Below are 16,900 nucleotides of genomic sequence, written 5' to 3'. Positions count from 1 at the left end.
TTGAATTCTGTGTCATTTTACATGACTGGAGACTTTGGCATAATCTTTTTTAATGCCGCGTTCAACTGGGAACTCGGAGCTGGGAAATCTCTGTCTTCTGACTTCAGTGCGTTCAAGACAACTGGAAAATTGGGAAAAAACTAGCTCTGACTGGGAAAATTATTATTTAACAATCATCCAACTCGGAATTTGAAGTGGGGAACTCTGGCCTCTTTCTAGAGCTCAGACTTTCCGACCAGAATTTGTATTTGTATTTGTATTTATTAGGGATCCCCATTAGCTGCTGCCAAACATATTAAAACACTTATATTACATATAAAACAAAATATAAAACAGTACATCATATAACATTATTACACCACTACCTATCTACAATACAACATGTTTAATACCACCATAAAACAATATCACAATGTGTGCGTATGCATGTGCCTATACCTTTGTGTGTGTCTCTTCACAGTCCCCGTTGTTCCATAAGGTGTATTTTTACCTGTTTTTTAAAATCTGATTCTACTGCTTGCATCAGTTACCTGATGTGGAATAGAGTTCCATGGAGTCAAGGCTCAATGTAGTACTGTGCGCCTCCCATAGTCTGTTCTGAACTTGGGGACTGTGAAGAGACCTCTTGTGGCATGTCTTGTGGGGTATGCATGGGTGTCATGAAGTCAATCTCTCCTCCACTTTGAGCCAGGAGAGATTGACATGCATATCATTAATGTTAGCTCTCTGTGTACATACAAGGGCCAGCCGCGCTGCCCTGTTCTGAGCCAATTGCAATTTTTCATTTTTTTGTGGCACCTGACCACACGACTGAACAGTAGTCCAGGTGCGACAAAACTATGGCCTGTAGGACCTGCCTTGTTGATAGTGCTGTTAAGAAGGTAGAGCAGCGCTTTATTATGGACATACTTCTCCCCATCTTAGCCACTGTTGTATCAATACGTTTTGACCATGACAGTTTACAATCCAGGGTTACTCCAAGCAGTTTAGTCACCCCAACTTGCTCAAACAAGATTTAGGTGAGGTTTAGGGTTTAGTGAATGATTTGTCCCAAATACAATGCTTTTAGTTATAGAAATATTTAGGACTAAATTATTCCTTGCCACCCAGTCTTTGTTAAGTGTTGCAGTCATTTCAGTCGCTGTAGTAGCTGACATGGATAGTGTTGAGTCAACCACATAGCTTAAATTGAAAATATGGCAAATAGGAGTGGCAATAACGTCCGCTATTATCCTCAGTAATTTTCCATCCAAGTTGTCAGACCCCGGTGGCTTGTCATTGTTAATAGACAACAATCATTTCTTCACCTCTTCCACACTCACTTTACGGAATTCAAAATTACAATGCTTGTCTTTCATAATTTGGTCATAATTTCCCAGTTGACTTGAAAGCACCATAATACCGCACAAATGATTGAAATGACAGGCTACTTTGACACTGACAAACTGAGAATCTGAGATCAATTTAAACGACCTTGTCTTGAATCCATCATTAGCCTAGGCCTAGGTGTGTGAAGAGGAAATGATAGTCCTAAAAATGTTTTCCAGTTTCACTGACTCTCCCAATGATGTGCAGCTCACTCGCTGATGATGGCCTATGCTTTCGTGCCAAAAGCCTCTCTCTTGTTTTACTTTGTAAAACAATATTTGGAAGTTGATCAAATATTTTGATCAAATATCTTCTCTTTTCAGCAGGAGCCATTTACTTTCCAACCTGTGTTTTCCCGCGATTATAGGCTATTTAAAATATTGCGAATGGCCAGTTTTGTCTGCAAGCTGGTTGTTCACTGACGGATTTTCTACGTGTTCCTTACTGTAGGCTATGCCTTGTTATTGGACTACACTCTACACCTAGGCTATTTTAAAAATAAGCTATTTATCCCCTGTTGCAAATGATTTCCCTTTCTTATTTATTTGTATTTTTTCTTTCATTTCTTTCATTTCTTTCTGAACAGACAGCGGTACTCTAACTCATGCATGCTGCAGCTCCTCCAGAACCCTTCACGCGGCTATGATTCTACATGGAAATAAATGATGAAGTGCAATGCTGGAGAGATGAAAGTTGCAGGCTCATGTCTATCAGAGCAGAGGGGGAGAGATCATAGAAAGTGAATGTTATTCTAGTTATGTGAGAGATGGGGGGCAGGATAATTAATGAAGAGGCAAATCGAAGGAACTTTGATCACGTTTATTCAAATGTTTACATTGCAAAAAGTGACAATTATTTGTCATGCATGCCACGAGAGGTACCGGATCCTGCCAAATAGGTTCCGGAACGAAACAGTCCAAAACGGAGAGGTGCCGGATCCTGTTCTGGCAGGATCTGGCTCAAATTAAGCACTGGGTATAACTAGGCTCTCAACGAAAGGCCTTATGATATATACACTGCTCAAAAAAATAAAGGGAACACTTAAACAACACAATGTAACTCCAAGTCAATCACACTTCTGTGAAATCAAACTGTCCACTTAGGAAGCAACACTGATTGACAATACATTTCACATGCTGTTGTGCAAATGGAATAGACAACAGTTGGAAATTATAGGCAATTAGCAAGACACCCCCAATAAAGGAGTGGTTCTGCAGGTGGTGACCACAGACCACTTCTCAGTTCCTATGCTTAATGGCTGATGTTTTGGTCACTTTTGAATGCTGGCGGTGCTTTCACTCTAGTGGTAGCATGAGACGGAGTCTACAACCCACACAAGTGGCTCAGGTAGTGCAGCTCATCCAGGATGGCACATCAATGCGAGCTGTGGCAAGAAGGTTTGCTGTGTCTGTCAGCGTAGTGTCCAGAGCATGGAGGCGCTACCAGGAGACAGGCCAGTACATCAGGAGACGTGGAGGAGGCCGTAGGAGGGCAACAACCCAGCAGCAGGACCGCTACCTCCGCCTTTGTGCAAGGAGGAGCAGGAGGAGCACTGCCAGAGCCCTGCAAAATGACCTGTGTCTGCTCAAACGGTCAGAAACAGACTCCATGAGGGTGGTATGAGGGCTCGACATCCACAGGTGGGGGTTGTGCTTACAGCCCAACACCAAGCAGGACGTTTGGCATTTGCCAGAGAACACCAAGATTGGCAAATTCGCCACTGGCGCCCTGTGCTCTTCACAGATGAAAGCAGGTTCACACTGAGCACATGTGACAGACGTGACAGAGTCTGGAGATGCCGTGGAGAACATTCTGCTGCCTGCAACATCCTCCAGCATGACCGGTTTGGCGGTGGGTCAGTCATGGTGTGGGGTGGCATTTCTTTAGGGGGCCGCACAGCCCTCCATGTGCTCGCCAGAGGTAGCCTGACTGCCATTAGGTACCGAGATGAGATCCTCAGACCCCTTGTGAGACCATATGCTGGTGCGGTTGACCCTGGGTTCCTCCTAATGCAATACAATGCTAGACCTCATGTGGCTGGAGTGTGTCAGCAGTTCCTGCAAGAGGAAGGCATTGATGCCATGGACTGGCCTGCCCGTTCCCCAGACCTGAATCCAATTGAGCACATCTGGGACATCATGTCTCGGTCCATCCACCAACGCCACGTTACACCACAGACTGTCCACGAGTTGGCGGATGCTTTAGTCCAGGTCTGGGAGGAGATCCCTCAGGAGACCATCCGCCACCTCATCAGGAGCATGCCCAGGCGTTGTAGGGAGGTCATACAGGCATGCGGAGGCCACACACACTACTGAGCCTCATTTTGACTTGTTTTAAGGACATTACATCAAAGTTGGATCAGCCTGTAGTGTGGTTTTCCACTTTAATTTTGAGGGTGACTCCAAATCCAGACCTCCATGGGTTGATACATTTGATTTCCATTGATAATTTTTGTGTGATTTTGTTTCAGCACATTCAACTATGTAAAGAAAGAAGTATTTAATAAGATGATTTCATATGAAGAACCCTAAATGAAGGGTTTTAGGTAGAACGCTCTGCAAAGGGTTCTACCTAGCACCAAAAAGGGTTCCCCAATGAGGACAAACCGAAGAACCCTGTATGGTTCTACATAGCACCTTTTTTTCTAAGAGTGCAGGGGTTAGAAGCCGGTCAGTAATGTCACCAGTCATACCCTCACCCCCGCTTTCACATCATATCAATCAACACACATGACACATAACAAGCGGCACAGAGTCAATTCACAGGAAGATATTAATGATGTTACTTTTAGAGATAATTACTTGGATGTCGGTGATGAGAAGATTTAAGGTTGTATAAGACCTATACAAAGGGCTTACTGTGTTTGGACTAAGAGCTGAGTGGAATAGCTTGAATGAAGCCGGGAGCTTAGGACCCATGGTCGTTGTTTGTATACAGTAGGTCCACTGTAATGTAAGAGCTGACTTTTTACTCATTGTAAGCCTTGCCACACATGATATTACATGGTTGAGAACTCAATGCTAGTGCAGATACTACTGTGTCAATCCCACTGTGTCATTCAAATCCTATTGTAGTTTGATATGAATATGTTTGACAGGTTTGAGAGGGTTAAAGGAAAACTCCACCCAAAAATGATATTTTAGTATTTATTTCATTAGTCCATTGTTGATATAGTCCCAACATGTTTTGCATGTCAGAAATCAAATTTTCAAGATATTTAACTTTCAAAATACAGAAATACAGCTGGTGTGATGCATTTCACATCATATGATGCAAAACGCATCGTACCGGCTGTGTTTCTGTATTTTGAAAGGTATATATGTTGAAAACTTGATTGCTGACATGCAAAACATTTTGGGACTATATCAACAATGGACTAATGAAACAAATACCGAAAAATATTTTTTTGGGGCGGAGTTTTCCTTTAAGCGCTGGGGGTTCGAGTGTAAATTTCGCTAACTGTTTACCACATGTATCCCATTCCATGATACCATTGCAATGGATGAGGCCTATATGCAAATGTGGGCCCAAAGAAATGTGTATGATGCAATATGCAAAGCCGTGTGAAATCACATCCTCCTTTCAAAACGATTTCAGACCAAACATTTACACAAAGTAGCTTTTCCATGTTATTTTTACCACAGACAATGTGCCTCTAACAGCAATTGAATTAAGCTGTCCGTGTTAGTGAAACTTTTTTTGTTTGTTTACACATTGTCAACACATAACAATACACTGTTGTATTGGCTGCTGTAAATGGACCCCCATACACCATATAGAAACACTGGTAGCCTATAAACTCTATACAATATACAGCAGGGGTACTACTATTTGAGAAGGTCCGGTCACTCAAATTGGCAAAGGTCTGGATGGATATTGTAATTTATCGGCGTAGTAACAAACCCCAACCTCACGACCCATGGGACCCCAAACTTTTCAAATTGTTCACACCCCTCTTGTTGGCCTAGAGAACATTTAGCAGTTTTAAAGATTATTTCCTGCAATTCTACACATTTTACCATGGGGCAGAGCGAAAATTCTGCAGTTTTAAAGCTAATTTCCTGCAATTCTACATATTTTGCCATGTCTTATGTGTTCATATGATACCTGAGTGACTCAACAAAATCAATGGGAGCTCCCTGGGGGTTGAGGCCCCTGGCACGTGATCTGGCCATGATAACTACAAGATGTAGATAGCTGGTTAGCTTAACTTACCTGCCTAGCTAACATGGGCTAGCTAATCAACTGGACATTTCTGACAGGTTATAAATAGCTGTCTAATGTCTGTCAGTGAATGACATACCAAGAGGATAACTGCCCATGCACTACCACATTTGGAAAGCCTGACTGAGTCCCCCCCAAAAAACAATTAGCGGTCCGCCAGTTGAGTATGGCTAATATACAGCCTTTTAATAGTTAGGGAGATAAAATATACCATTTGGTATTTCTATCAATACCGAGGGAGTCGATATATGGCCTGAAAGATGCCCTAAATCGCTGTATCGATCATTGATCTGTTTCTTAAGGCCCATTAGGCTGTGTCTGAAAGCTGAGATTGACTCTTTTAGGGCACCAGTGAAGACTGTGGAATGAGATCCTCCACCTTTTGATGACTCCTTTACAGCTTTCACAGATAGACAAGATACACACATGTGAAGCAAGCTAGTTTATGGATGTTCAAATCAATGTCTGAACACAACTTCTGTAGGCAAGCCAATAATTGACTATATTTCACTGTATAGAATCCCTAAAATATAATGAAATCTGTACAGTCGATAAGTAGAGAACAAAATATAAATCAAAATAACAAAGATTGTGCTTTTTTATTTTATTTTTTATTTCACCTTTATTTAACCAGGTAAACCAGTTGAGAACAAGTTCTCATTTACAACTGCAACCTGGCCAAGATAAAGCAAAGCAGTGCGATAAAAACAACAACACAGAGTTACATATGGGGTAAAACAAAACAAAGTCAAAAATACAACAGAAATACATATATATACAGTGTGTGCAAATGTAGCAAGTTATGGAGGTAAGGCAATAAATAGGCTATAGTGCAAAATAATTACAATTAGTATTAACACTGGAATGATAGATGTGCAAGAGATGATGTGCAAATAGAGATACTGGGGTACAAATGAGCAAAATAAATAACAATATAGGGATGAGGTAGTTGGGCGAGCTAATTTCAGATGGGCTGTGTACAGGTGCAGTGATCGGTAAGGTGCTCTGACAACTGATGCTTAAAGTTAGTGAGGGAGATAAGTGTCTCCAGCTTCAGAGATTTTTGCAATTTGTTCCAGTCATTGGCAGCAGAGAACTGGAAGGAATTGCGGCCAAAGGAGGTGTTGGCTTTGGGGATGACCAGTGAGATATACCTGCTGGAGCGCAGACTACGGGTGGGTGTTGCTATGTTGACCAATGAGCTAAGATAAGGCGGGGATTTGTCTAGCAGTGATTTATAGATGGCCTGGAGCCAGTGGGTTTGGCGACGAATATGTAGTGAGGACCAGCCAACAAGAGCGTACAGGTCACAGTGGTGGGTATTATATGGGGCTTTGGAGACAAAACGGATGGCACTGTGATAGACTACATCCAATTTGCTGAGTAGAGTGTTGGAGGCTATTTTGTAAATGACATCGCCAAAGTCAAGGATCGGTAGGATAGTTAGTTTTACGAGGGCATGTTTGGCAGCATGAGTGAAGGAGGCTTTGTTGCGAAATAGGAAACCGATTCTAGATTTAACTTTGGATTGGAGATTCTTAATGTGAGTCTGGAAGGAGAGTTTACAGTCTAACCAGACACCTAGATATTTGTAGTTGTCCACATACTCTAGGTCAGACCCGTTGAGAGTAGTGATTCTAGTCGGGTGGGCGGGTGCAAGCAGCGTTCGGTTGAAGAGCATGCATTTAGTTTTACTAGTGTTTAAGAGCAGTTGGAGGCTACTGAAGGAGTGCTGTATGGCATTGAAGCTTGTTTGGAGGTTTGTTAACACAGTGTCCAATGAAGGGCCAGATGTATACAAAATGGTGTCGTCTGCGTAGAGGTGGATCTGAGAGTCACCAGCAGCAAGAGCGACGTCATTGATATACACAGAGAAAAGAGTCGGCCCAAGAATTGAACCCTGTGGCACCCCCATAGAGACTGCCATAGGTCCAGACAACAGGCTCTCCGATTTGACACATTGAACTCTATCTGAGAAGTAGTTGGTGAACCAGGCGAGGCAGTCATTTGAGAAACCAAGGCTATTTAGTCTGCCAATAAGAATGCGGTGGTTGACAGAGTCGAAAGCCTTGGCCAGGTCAATGAAAACGGCTGCACAGTACTGTCTATTATCGATTGCGGTTATAATATCGTTTAGGACCTTGAGCGTGGCTGAAGTGCACCCATGACCAGCTCGGAAACCGGATTGCATAGCGGAGAAGGTACGGTGGGATTCGAAATGGTCGGTGATCTGTTTGTTGACTTGGCTTTTGAAAGGCAGGGCAGGATGGATATGGGTCTGTAACAGTTTGGATCTAGAGTGTCACCCCCTTTGAAGAGGGGGATGACCGCGGCAGCTTTCCAATCTCTGGGGATCTCAGGACGTTACGAAAGAGAGGTTGAACAGGCTAGTAATAGGGGTTGCGACAATTTCGGCGGCTAGTTTTAGAAAGAAAGGGTCCAGATTGTCTAGCCCAGATGATTTGTAGGGGTCCAGATTTTGCAGCTCTTTCAGAACATCAGCTGTCTGGATTTGTGTGAAGGAGAAGCGGGGGGGGGGCATGGGCAAGTTGCAGCGGAGGGTGCAGAGCTGGTGGCCAGGGTAGTGGTAGCCAGGTGGAAAGCATGGCCAGCCGTAGCAAAATGCTTGTTGAAATTCTCGATTATTGTAGATTTATCGGTGGTGATAGTGTTTCCTAGCCTCAGTGCAGTGGGCAGCTGGGAGGAAGTGCTCTTATTTTCCATGGACTTTACAGTGTCCCAAAACTTTTTGGAGATAGTGCTACAGGATGCACATTTCTGTTTGAAAAAGTTAGCCTTTGCTTTCCTAACTGCTTGTGTATATTGGTTCCTAACTTCCCTGAAAAGTTGCATATCGCGGGGGCTATTTGATGCTAATGCAGTACGCCACAGGATGTTTTTGTGCTGGTCAAGGGCAGTCAAGTCTGAGGAGAACCAGGGGCTATATCTGTTCTTAGTTCTGTATTTTTTGAATGGGGCATGTTTATTTAAGATTGAGAGGAAATTACTTTTAAAGAACAACCAGGCATCCTCTACTGACGGAATGAGATCTATATCCATCCAGGATACCTGGGCCAGGTCAATTAGGAAGGCCTGCTCGCTGAAGTGTTTTTGGGAGCGTTTGACAGTGATGAGGGTGGTCGTTTGACCGCGGACCCATTACGGACGCAGGCAATAAGGCAGTGATCGCTGAGATCCTGGTTGAAGACAGCGGAGGTGTATTTAGAGGCTAAGTTAGTCAGGATGATATCTATGAGGGTACCCATGTTTACGGATTTAGGGTTGTACCTGGTAGGTTCGTTGATAATTTGTGTGAGATTGAGGGCATCTAGTTTAGATTGTAGGATGGCCGGGGTGTTAAGCATATCCCAATTTAGGTCACCAAGCAGTACGAACTCTGAGGATAGATGGGGGGCAATCAATTCACGTATGGTGTCCAGGGCACAGCTGGGGGCTGAGGGGGGTCTGTAGCAAGCGGCAACAGTGAGAGATGTATTTCTGGAAAGGTGGATTTTTAGAAGTAGAAGCTCAAACTGTTTGGGCACAGACCTGGATAGTATGATAGAGCTCTGCAGGCTATCTCTACAGTAGATTGCAACTCCACCCCCCTTTGGCAGTTCTATCTAGACGGAAAATGTTATAGTTGGGGATGGAAATTTCAGAATTTTTGGTGGCCTTCCTAAGCCAGGATTCAGACACTGCTAGAACATCAGGGTTGGCGGAATGTGCTAACGCAGTGAATAACTCAAACTTAGGAAGGAGGCTTCTGATATTTATGTGCAGAAAACCAAGACTTTTACGGTTACAGAAGTCAACAAATGATAGCTCCTGGGGAGTAGGAGTGATACTGGGGGCTGCAGGGCCTGGGTTAGCCTCTACATCGCCAGAGGAACAGAGGAGGACTAGAATAAGGATACGACTAAAGGCTTTAAGAACTGGTCTTCTAGTGCATTGGGTACATAGAATAAAGGGGGCAGTTCTCCGGGCGTTGTAGGAAAGATTCAGGGCATTATGTACAGATAAGGATATGGAAGGATATGAGTACAGTTCAGGTAACCCTAAGCGTTGGGTAACAATGAAAGAGATAGCGTCACTGGAGGCACCGATTGAGCCGATTGAGCCGGTCTCGGCGTGTATGGGGGGTGGAACAAAGGAACTATTTGAGGCAGTTTGAGAGGGACTAGGGGTTCTACAGTGAAATTGTATAATAAGAACTAACCCAAACAGCAATAGGCAAGGCATAATTGACATGGGAGAGAGGCATAAAGCAGTCACAGGTGTTATTAGAGAGAGCTAAGACAACAACTGGAAATAGCGATAACGTTTGGGCTAAGGCTAAACAGAATAAACAGGACAGGGTACCGTGTAAAGGAACAGTCCAGCAGGCATCAGCTGTGCAGCTGAGTGATCATAAGGTCCAGTGAACAGCAATATGTGAGTCCGAGAGCAGTTCAAATTGGTGCTTCAGCACAGCTAGCAGGGAGCACAGTTGTAGTTTGCGTGTGCTAGCGGGCCGGGGCTGGCAGATGGATCTTCGTGGTCGTCGCAACGGGAAGCCTGTTGAAACCACATCAGGATATTTTGTCGGCAGACCAGTCGTGTTGGATCGGCGGGGCTCAGTGTCAACACTAGGAGGTCCCATCCGGTTGACAGAGAGGTAGATAGCCGGGAGATGGGCCTGAGGCTAGCTCAAGGCTAACTGGTGCTTGCTATAGGGCAATGGTAATCAGCCAACAACAGGTTGCAGCTAGCTAGCTGGTTGCGATGATCCGGCGCTAGGGTCCAGTGATTCCGGCAGAAAGTCCAATAAGTGGTGAATCAGTGGTGAATTTATCATATTTTTTTTATCAGTGGTAAGCATTTGTTTGTTTGTCCGTGAAGCTTTGAATCGGGTTAGTTTGAGCCTGCCTAGTCAAGTGTGGTCTTTTATCCCTTTATAGGCCTACACAGCTTAAGCATCAAAACCTCCTTTTGTTTTTCTTTCCATTTGTGTGTTCGCCCACTGATAACCCAGGTCTCCTCCACAAAACCCTCACATCAGCACCCAAAACTGCTCTCACATAACTAGCATGCAAATTGTTTTTCATTTCATTATATGATTCTCAAGGTGTTCATATCTGATCACATATTGCATGGATATAACTAGAATTCCAATATATAGCAGTATAGAAATATAACAATTGACGTAGAATATGTAACACCTTTTGTTGTCTTATGGGTCTGGTTACTCGTTATGGGTTGTAAGTCAGGACTTATCCACTTTGTTGGCATTTAATGCTTCTAGTAGCTTTATACTGTAGGAGACATGCTTTGCCAATCTTTGGTGTAGCTAATGGTGAGACTGGATAACCTGCCGGCTTGTATGCATTGAGCCTCTTCTGTTTGAAGACTTCCTGGAATGGAACCAAACCACACAGTCACTCCTCTCCACACGCACATACACACAACCAGCATCCTGACGAGTGTCACTGCCATGTGAAGATTAAACTGTGCCTCCTGAAACAGTGAGGGGCGAATCTTCTGTTCCCTGTTTCAGTGCCCGGGAACAGAAAATGACAGGCCAATGTATTTTTAGATGTTAGATGTTTGTGTGTGAAGTCTGTTAGAGAGTGAGACCCTCCATGGGCCGACTGGGATGAGGCATACCTTGGAACAGTGTGCTGTGTGGCACTGACACCTCATGTCACCTGACTCTGTGCCGCTTTCCAGGCCAAGACCATGGAGCCCCTGCCACTAGCTAATTGAATGACACTAATAGGTGCCCAGACACAAATAGGAACACCTATGCATGCTTGTGCCACTCTCTGATAACAAGCCCCACTTATAATTATTTATACTAGGAGCTCTAGTTTCGGCTGCTGTTAAGGCTGCGCTAGTGTCAAACACACGTTAGTTTGCAATTTCGTCATGTAAAAACTGGCACACTGGCATTTTCCAGCTCTAACGCCAGGGTTGGTAATTTACCTGTCTTATATCAGCTCGCTTGTGCTGAGGTGGGAGGGTGGAAATATTTAAAGTGTGTCCTTAAAAACATGCACCAATGTGCCAATTTCAAACAGCACTACTGGTGATATTTAAGACTTACCAAAAGCTGGTTTTAGCGGTAACGCAATTGGTTATCGCATCAATTTTGCCAGCGGAGGCTCACAGTATCCTAATCAGTAGCCGATAACCAATGCTTTATTAAAATATCAGGAGCAGCAAAACAGTTAACAGACATTCTCGTTTTTTCTTTATATTGGATATTATTTTTGTCCATGCAGCTTCTGTGGACCCATAACGCCTATGTGCAATGCCCATTGAATGAAAGGTGTCAGTGACTGTAGGAAGTATGTTTAGGAACATCAAGTTATTACAATAGACGGCTTATTGTTTTTCCTTTATCATTTGGTTATAAAATTGCATCTTCCACTTTTACCTGTTGGACTAACCGTCAAATCGTGGGAATTCCGATCGCTGTCCTTGGTGCTGAATCCGCTTGTAGACTAGGCTATTTCCCTGTTCATTTGTTTACCTTTCACGTGGCAAAGTCACTAACATGCCATATCAACGGCGATGGTAAACTAATCTTATTATAACGTTTGGTGAATGTCCAATTGTCCATGGCTCAAACATACAGTGCATTTTTCGAAATGTGAATGCAATCTGTGCAGACGATGATTTCCATGTTGAAGCCCAAAAAATAAAAAAAATCAGTTTTATTTAACCTTTAGTTAACTAGACAAGTCAGTGAAGAACAAATTCTTATTTACAATGACGGCCTACCCCCCTGGCCAAACCCACCCCTGATGAAGATTGGCTACATGTTTGTTATAACTAGGCCTATTGTAGGGTTACTGTATGCTATTTACTCAATTATCTTCAATGGATAGGACAAACATCCAAGCCTCCTGCTGAAGAGCCCTTAGGCCTACGTGTGCACACATTTCCCTATGCTCATGGAATGAGAGATGCGATTTATAATATCAAGCTTCTGACCCGATCCTATTTAGAAATATTGTTGTTGTTTTAAAAAACTGATTTTGTTTATATAATAAAACATTTTTTTAAACCAAACTTATTAGAAATATTCACCGTCCATTGGTTTATGTTGGAAATGTATATGGCTCGAATGCAATGCAATTTCATCTGCTATTTCCGGAGAAGTGCAAATATGATCTGTAAAATGGTTCCATGATGTTTATAAAACAATACATTTGGAAGCAGTATAACTGTGAGTGGTTATTCACCCTTTCTCTTTACATTGGATCTTTGTCCAGCTCCTGTGAAAATGTGGGCGGTGCGTAAAACCCTCGATAGTCTAAGTTGCCTTGTCTGTATTATACGCCCACAGGAGCAATTATGGTGCCTGTTACTCTATTTAGACATCGGCTATTTAAAACAAGTTGTTTCATTTTATTATAATTTTATTAGAATTATACACTGTCTTTTTAGGCCTTATCAATAGCCTAGTGAATTTAATCTAGTTTATTGACTACGTTTGGCATGTCCATGTCCCAACTACAATTTACAGTAGTCCTAGACCCTATATCAGTGTGAATGCTATAGCCTATGTTTAACAATGTATTTCCAGATTGAAGCAATGCAATTAGAACAACGTGGACTACAAACATGTTCAACAAACAATTTAGCAAATATGAGGCAAGGTATTTAACAAACTAGGCTATAACGGACTAACATTCGAATTGGAGTTGATGACAACGCAATACATAAAAGACCGTAAATACACAACTTGAAGCAACCACATATTTAGCCATGGAGCACGTTCTGATTGGCCAGTGAGGGGTCGAACCTCGACATACCCACAACTTGTTAATTCATCAAAACCCAGCCCTTTCACCCCACTGCCAGCTACTGCGCCTATATTCCGATTGTGAAAATAGCTAAAATATTTATGACCCCCAAACCTATAACACCATTTTTTTATTCAAATAGGGCCCTACATGTGTTAGCATGTTCTACTTACAGGGCAAAACACCAAAGAGAGGACAACTAACAACATTCCTATTATGACCATGATAACAGCAAAGATGGCACATGTCATAGTTGCTGTACTTTGTGAGGGCCCTTTGGATTAATATTCAGTGAAATACCTATGCTAGCAGGGTGTCAAAATGAATCATGTGCATCATGTTTTGAAATCAATCTACACCATTACTGTATGTACAGTACATCTCATTATATAAGACCTACCAGACCTAATGTACCACTTCCGACATACACAGACACCCTAGGACAGGTGAGTGATAGTCGTGACTGCTGGGGATTCAAACACAGCCTGGTGTATGCAGCACGTTTGACAGATTGATCTACACAATAAGACAGACCTACATTTACACAGTAATAGGCAGTGTGGTGTGGTGCTTAGTGCTTAGAGATGGATATTTTGGAATAAACAACGCTCCATCCATGTTGTGTAATTAATCACTCAATCTTCTTATCATGGGTTTGTAGTCCAGCAGCGGGGTCAGATTTGACTGAGGTTTTTACGCACTGCCATGTGTCATAAATAGCCCCAAATCCTAGTTTAATCTGTAGCGTTGTCCATTAGTATTAACTAACACCCTGCTATCTCCCCTGTTTACAGGTCACACGATAGTGCTGTCTGTCCTGGATCTGAAGACTTGGCATCAGTCATCTCTTCCTTGACAGAAACCACAGGGACTTCTTGGATGTGAAGACTATGTATTGAAGGATTGGGGATGGAACCAGGGACCAGCAAGGGAAAAAAAGGAAACACTGAAATTCCACTGAATGGATGCAGAGCAGAGACTTGACTCGGAGATCCCATAGAACCACCTATCCAGACTACTGGACTACTGATTAGATCCCATAGAACCACCTATCCAGACTACTGGACTACTGATTAGATCCGATTCCTAGACATTATTGTTTATGTTTTTTCCTCCAATGAACTGCTACAGTAGGAAATCCAAACCTGCAAGGTATTTATTCAGTAAAAACAAAAACTGTGGATTATGCAAGAAAGATAAACCTTAATGCGAAACATGAGACATGACATTTTCAAATATTTTTCCTCTTTTTGCCACAGAGAGCTTAATGACTCCAAAACAACGTGTTTGTGTTCGAGATTTAGATCATAAGCATATCCATTTATTTTTAACCTTATGAAGCAGACATCTCTTCTTTTTAAGGTTTTGGATTTTTTAAAAGTATTAAGTGTTCGATTTTAGTGATTCTGTTGGACTGTCAGGTCTGCTTTTGAAGACTTGAGACATCAAAGGAGATGCCACAGTGTAAAACAGTACTAACTACTATGTTGCAGTGCTTGAATTAAAGGCACCATGGTTTCCACAAACCAATTAAAATGACATAAGCTGAACTCCAACTGTTTTAATATGTTTTTAAAAGCCTGGTGACCAACATTGAGTAAAAGTGTCAGTATTATCTCAATAAACCTATGTCAAAAGAATGTCACTGAATCGAGAAAGGGTTTGGTTTTGTATCAGAGTTTCAAATGTCTCTACAACTCAATTCATTTTACAAAATCGCCAATGTCACCTTTACAAGACAACCAAATAATGTACAGACAAAATAACAATCAAAGAAATTCAACACCAAATTGTGCATACAACCGCCACATTACAAGCACTTGTTTGAGCTATATCAGCACAATACTGTATGCCAAACTTACTGTGAGGCCTGATAACAACAACACTAAAAGTGGTAATTCTTACATTGCCCTGTCATGAAGGTTGATGATGCATTTTGAAAACAGAGGTCAGAATGGAAAACCATGAACTGCGTGGAAAGGAAAGACGTGTGTGAAACTCAACCCTACTGCACTGACGTCATAGCACCTCTCCCACTGCTAAAGCTCAAATCCTTTCATTCTTTGGGAAACCATGAACTGTCACAGAGGTCAGCATTATGCATTAGTTCCCTTAGATTAAATGATTTATATTCAGATGGTGAATCCAAAAAAATCCTGTTTACATCGGTGTCACAGTCCCAGACAGCCTCTGTGGGACATATCTTGTGTAAGGCAAGGGTAATGCTATTAGCATAATATAATTTTCCAAGGATCCACACTGGAACTAATCTACAATTAGCCAGTCCTGCAAATAGTGGAATAATTGAAGGGGAAAAGCACTCAGAATTAATGTAGAGTTGTGTTCATCAAAGAGCTCCGGTCTCAACAATGCAAAATCCAGAGATGGACCCAAATTATAATTTTCTGTTGATATACCATCAACCCAGTATTTTTATTTCTATACCCATCAAATAATTAGTGGACACGATTAGACTATAAATGGTACTCTGCACACTTTTTTTATGATGAAATGTGCATGGCAATTACATTTTTTTATTTCTTTAAGGATAGTTTGCTGTAAAATAGTAAACCAGAAATCTGGTCCTGCTGCTTGAGCCACCCACAGTGCAGTGGTATTAGTACACCTTTATTGTCAAAAAAAGGGCAACCAACTGAAATGGTCAGTTTCTTAAAACAATTGCTGGCATTTCTTGAGTCCCCATTACCCTGCCTTCTTCCAAAGTTGATAAACAAAAGCCCTTTTGCACAAATATACTTTTACCTTCTGAGCAATTTCCTGTTAGGAAGCCGCCTGTGAGAAATCCCAAAAGCATTGTTAGTGCACGTCATTAAAAGCTTAAAGAAAATAAACCAGCTATGGAATTCAGGACTCATAGTCTCGAGCAGGGGGTGGAACCAGATGGGGCAGAGAGAGAGAGAGAGAGAGAGAGAGAGAGAGCCCAGCCGCAATATAGCAGGATTAGTCCTCCTTAGCCTCAGTCCTGCCTGCTGTACCGTCTGACTGTTTGTGGTACAGCCATAATCTGTAGGGGGTAAGGGTGAATGGCACATCCTTCCATTTCCACACCGATATATACTGCCATTATCATTTCTGATATCCTTATCAACATGCAGCTCCATTCCCCTGCCTGTGGAAACCAAACACAGGTTAGAGGCAAGCAGGCAGCTGACAGGAAGCACAGATATACGGAGGACACAGGTGGCGCTGTGCTGATTTATGCTCCTATGGCTTACCTAACACCAGCAGACCCTGTAATGTTATTATATGTAACCTTATAATGTGGGGTTCTGCTTCTGCTGTAATGATAAGGATAATTGAGACATGTATATCATATATCTGTTATTCACAGATGGTTCCTGGGCATGCATTGGTGAACATATTTATGGAAATTAATGTATGTCTGTGTTTATCAAATTCATTAGAGATGCCATAGCATCTGATACATCAGGGACATATTTGATGAAGTGTAAATTGACTTGTGTAACAGCTGTAGGTGTGGAAGTGGTGGGTTG

At 42.4% G+C, this 16,900-nt stretch overlaps 1 protein-coding gene across 3 annotated transcripts in view; it reads left to right on the top strand.

The window, feature by feature from the left end:
* Positions 1–15,022, top strand: part of LOC121578720 (chemokine-like protein TAFA-2) — a 171,231-nt gene extending 156,209 nt beyond the window's left edge. For all 3 annotated transcript variants that reach the window (XM_041893107.1, XM_041893105.1, XM_041893106.1), the window contains one exon: positions 14,180–15,022. In XM_041893107.1, coding sequence (XP_041749041.1) covers positions 14,180–14,191 — 12 coding nt within the window. In that variant the 3' untranslated portion in view covers positions 14,192–15,022. The remainder of the gene's footprint in view (positions 1–14,179) is intronic.
* Positions 15,023–16,900: the final 1,878 nt, after the last annotated feature.

Source organism: Coregonus clupeaformis, chromosome 12, assembly GCF_020615455.1.
Source record: "Coregonus clupeaformis isolate EN_2021a chromosome 12, ASM2061545v1, whole genome shotgun sequence".
Lineage (NCBI taxonomy): Eukaryota > Metazoa > Chordata > Actinopteri > Salmoniformes > Salmonidae > Coregonus > Coregonus clupeaformis.
Note: the sequence above shows the minus strand (reverse complement) of the source record. Positions and strands in the feature narration are given on the sequence as shown.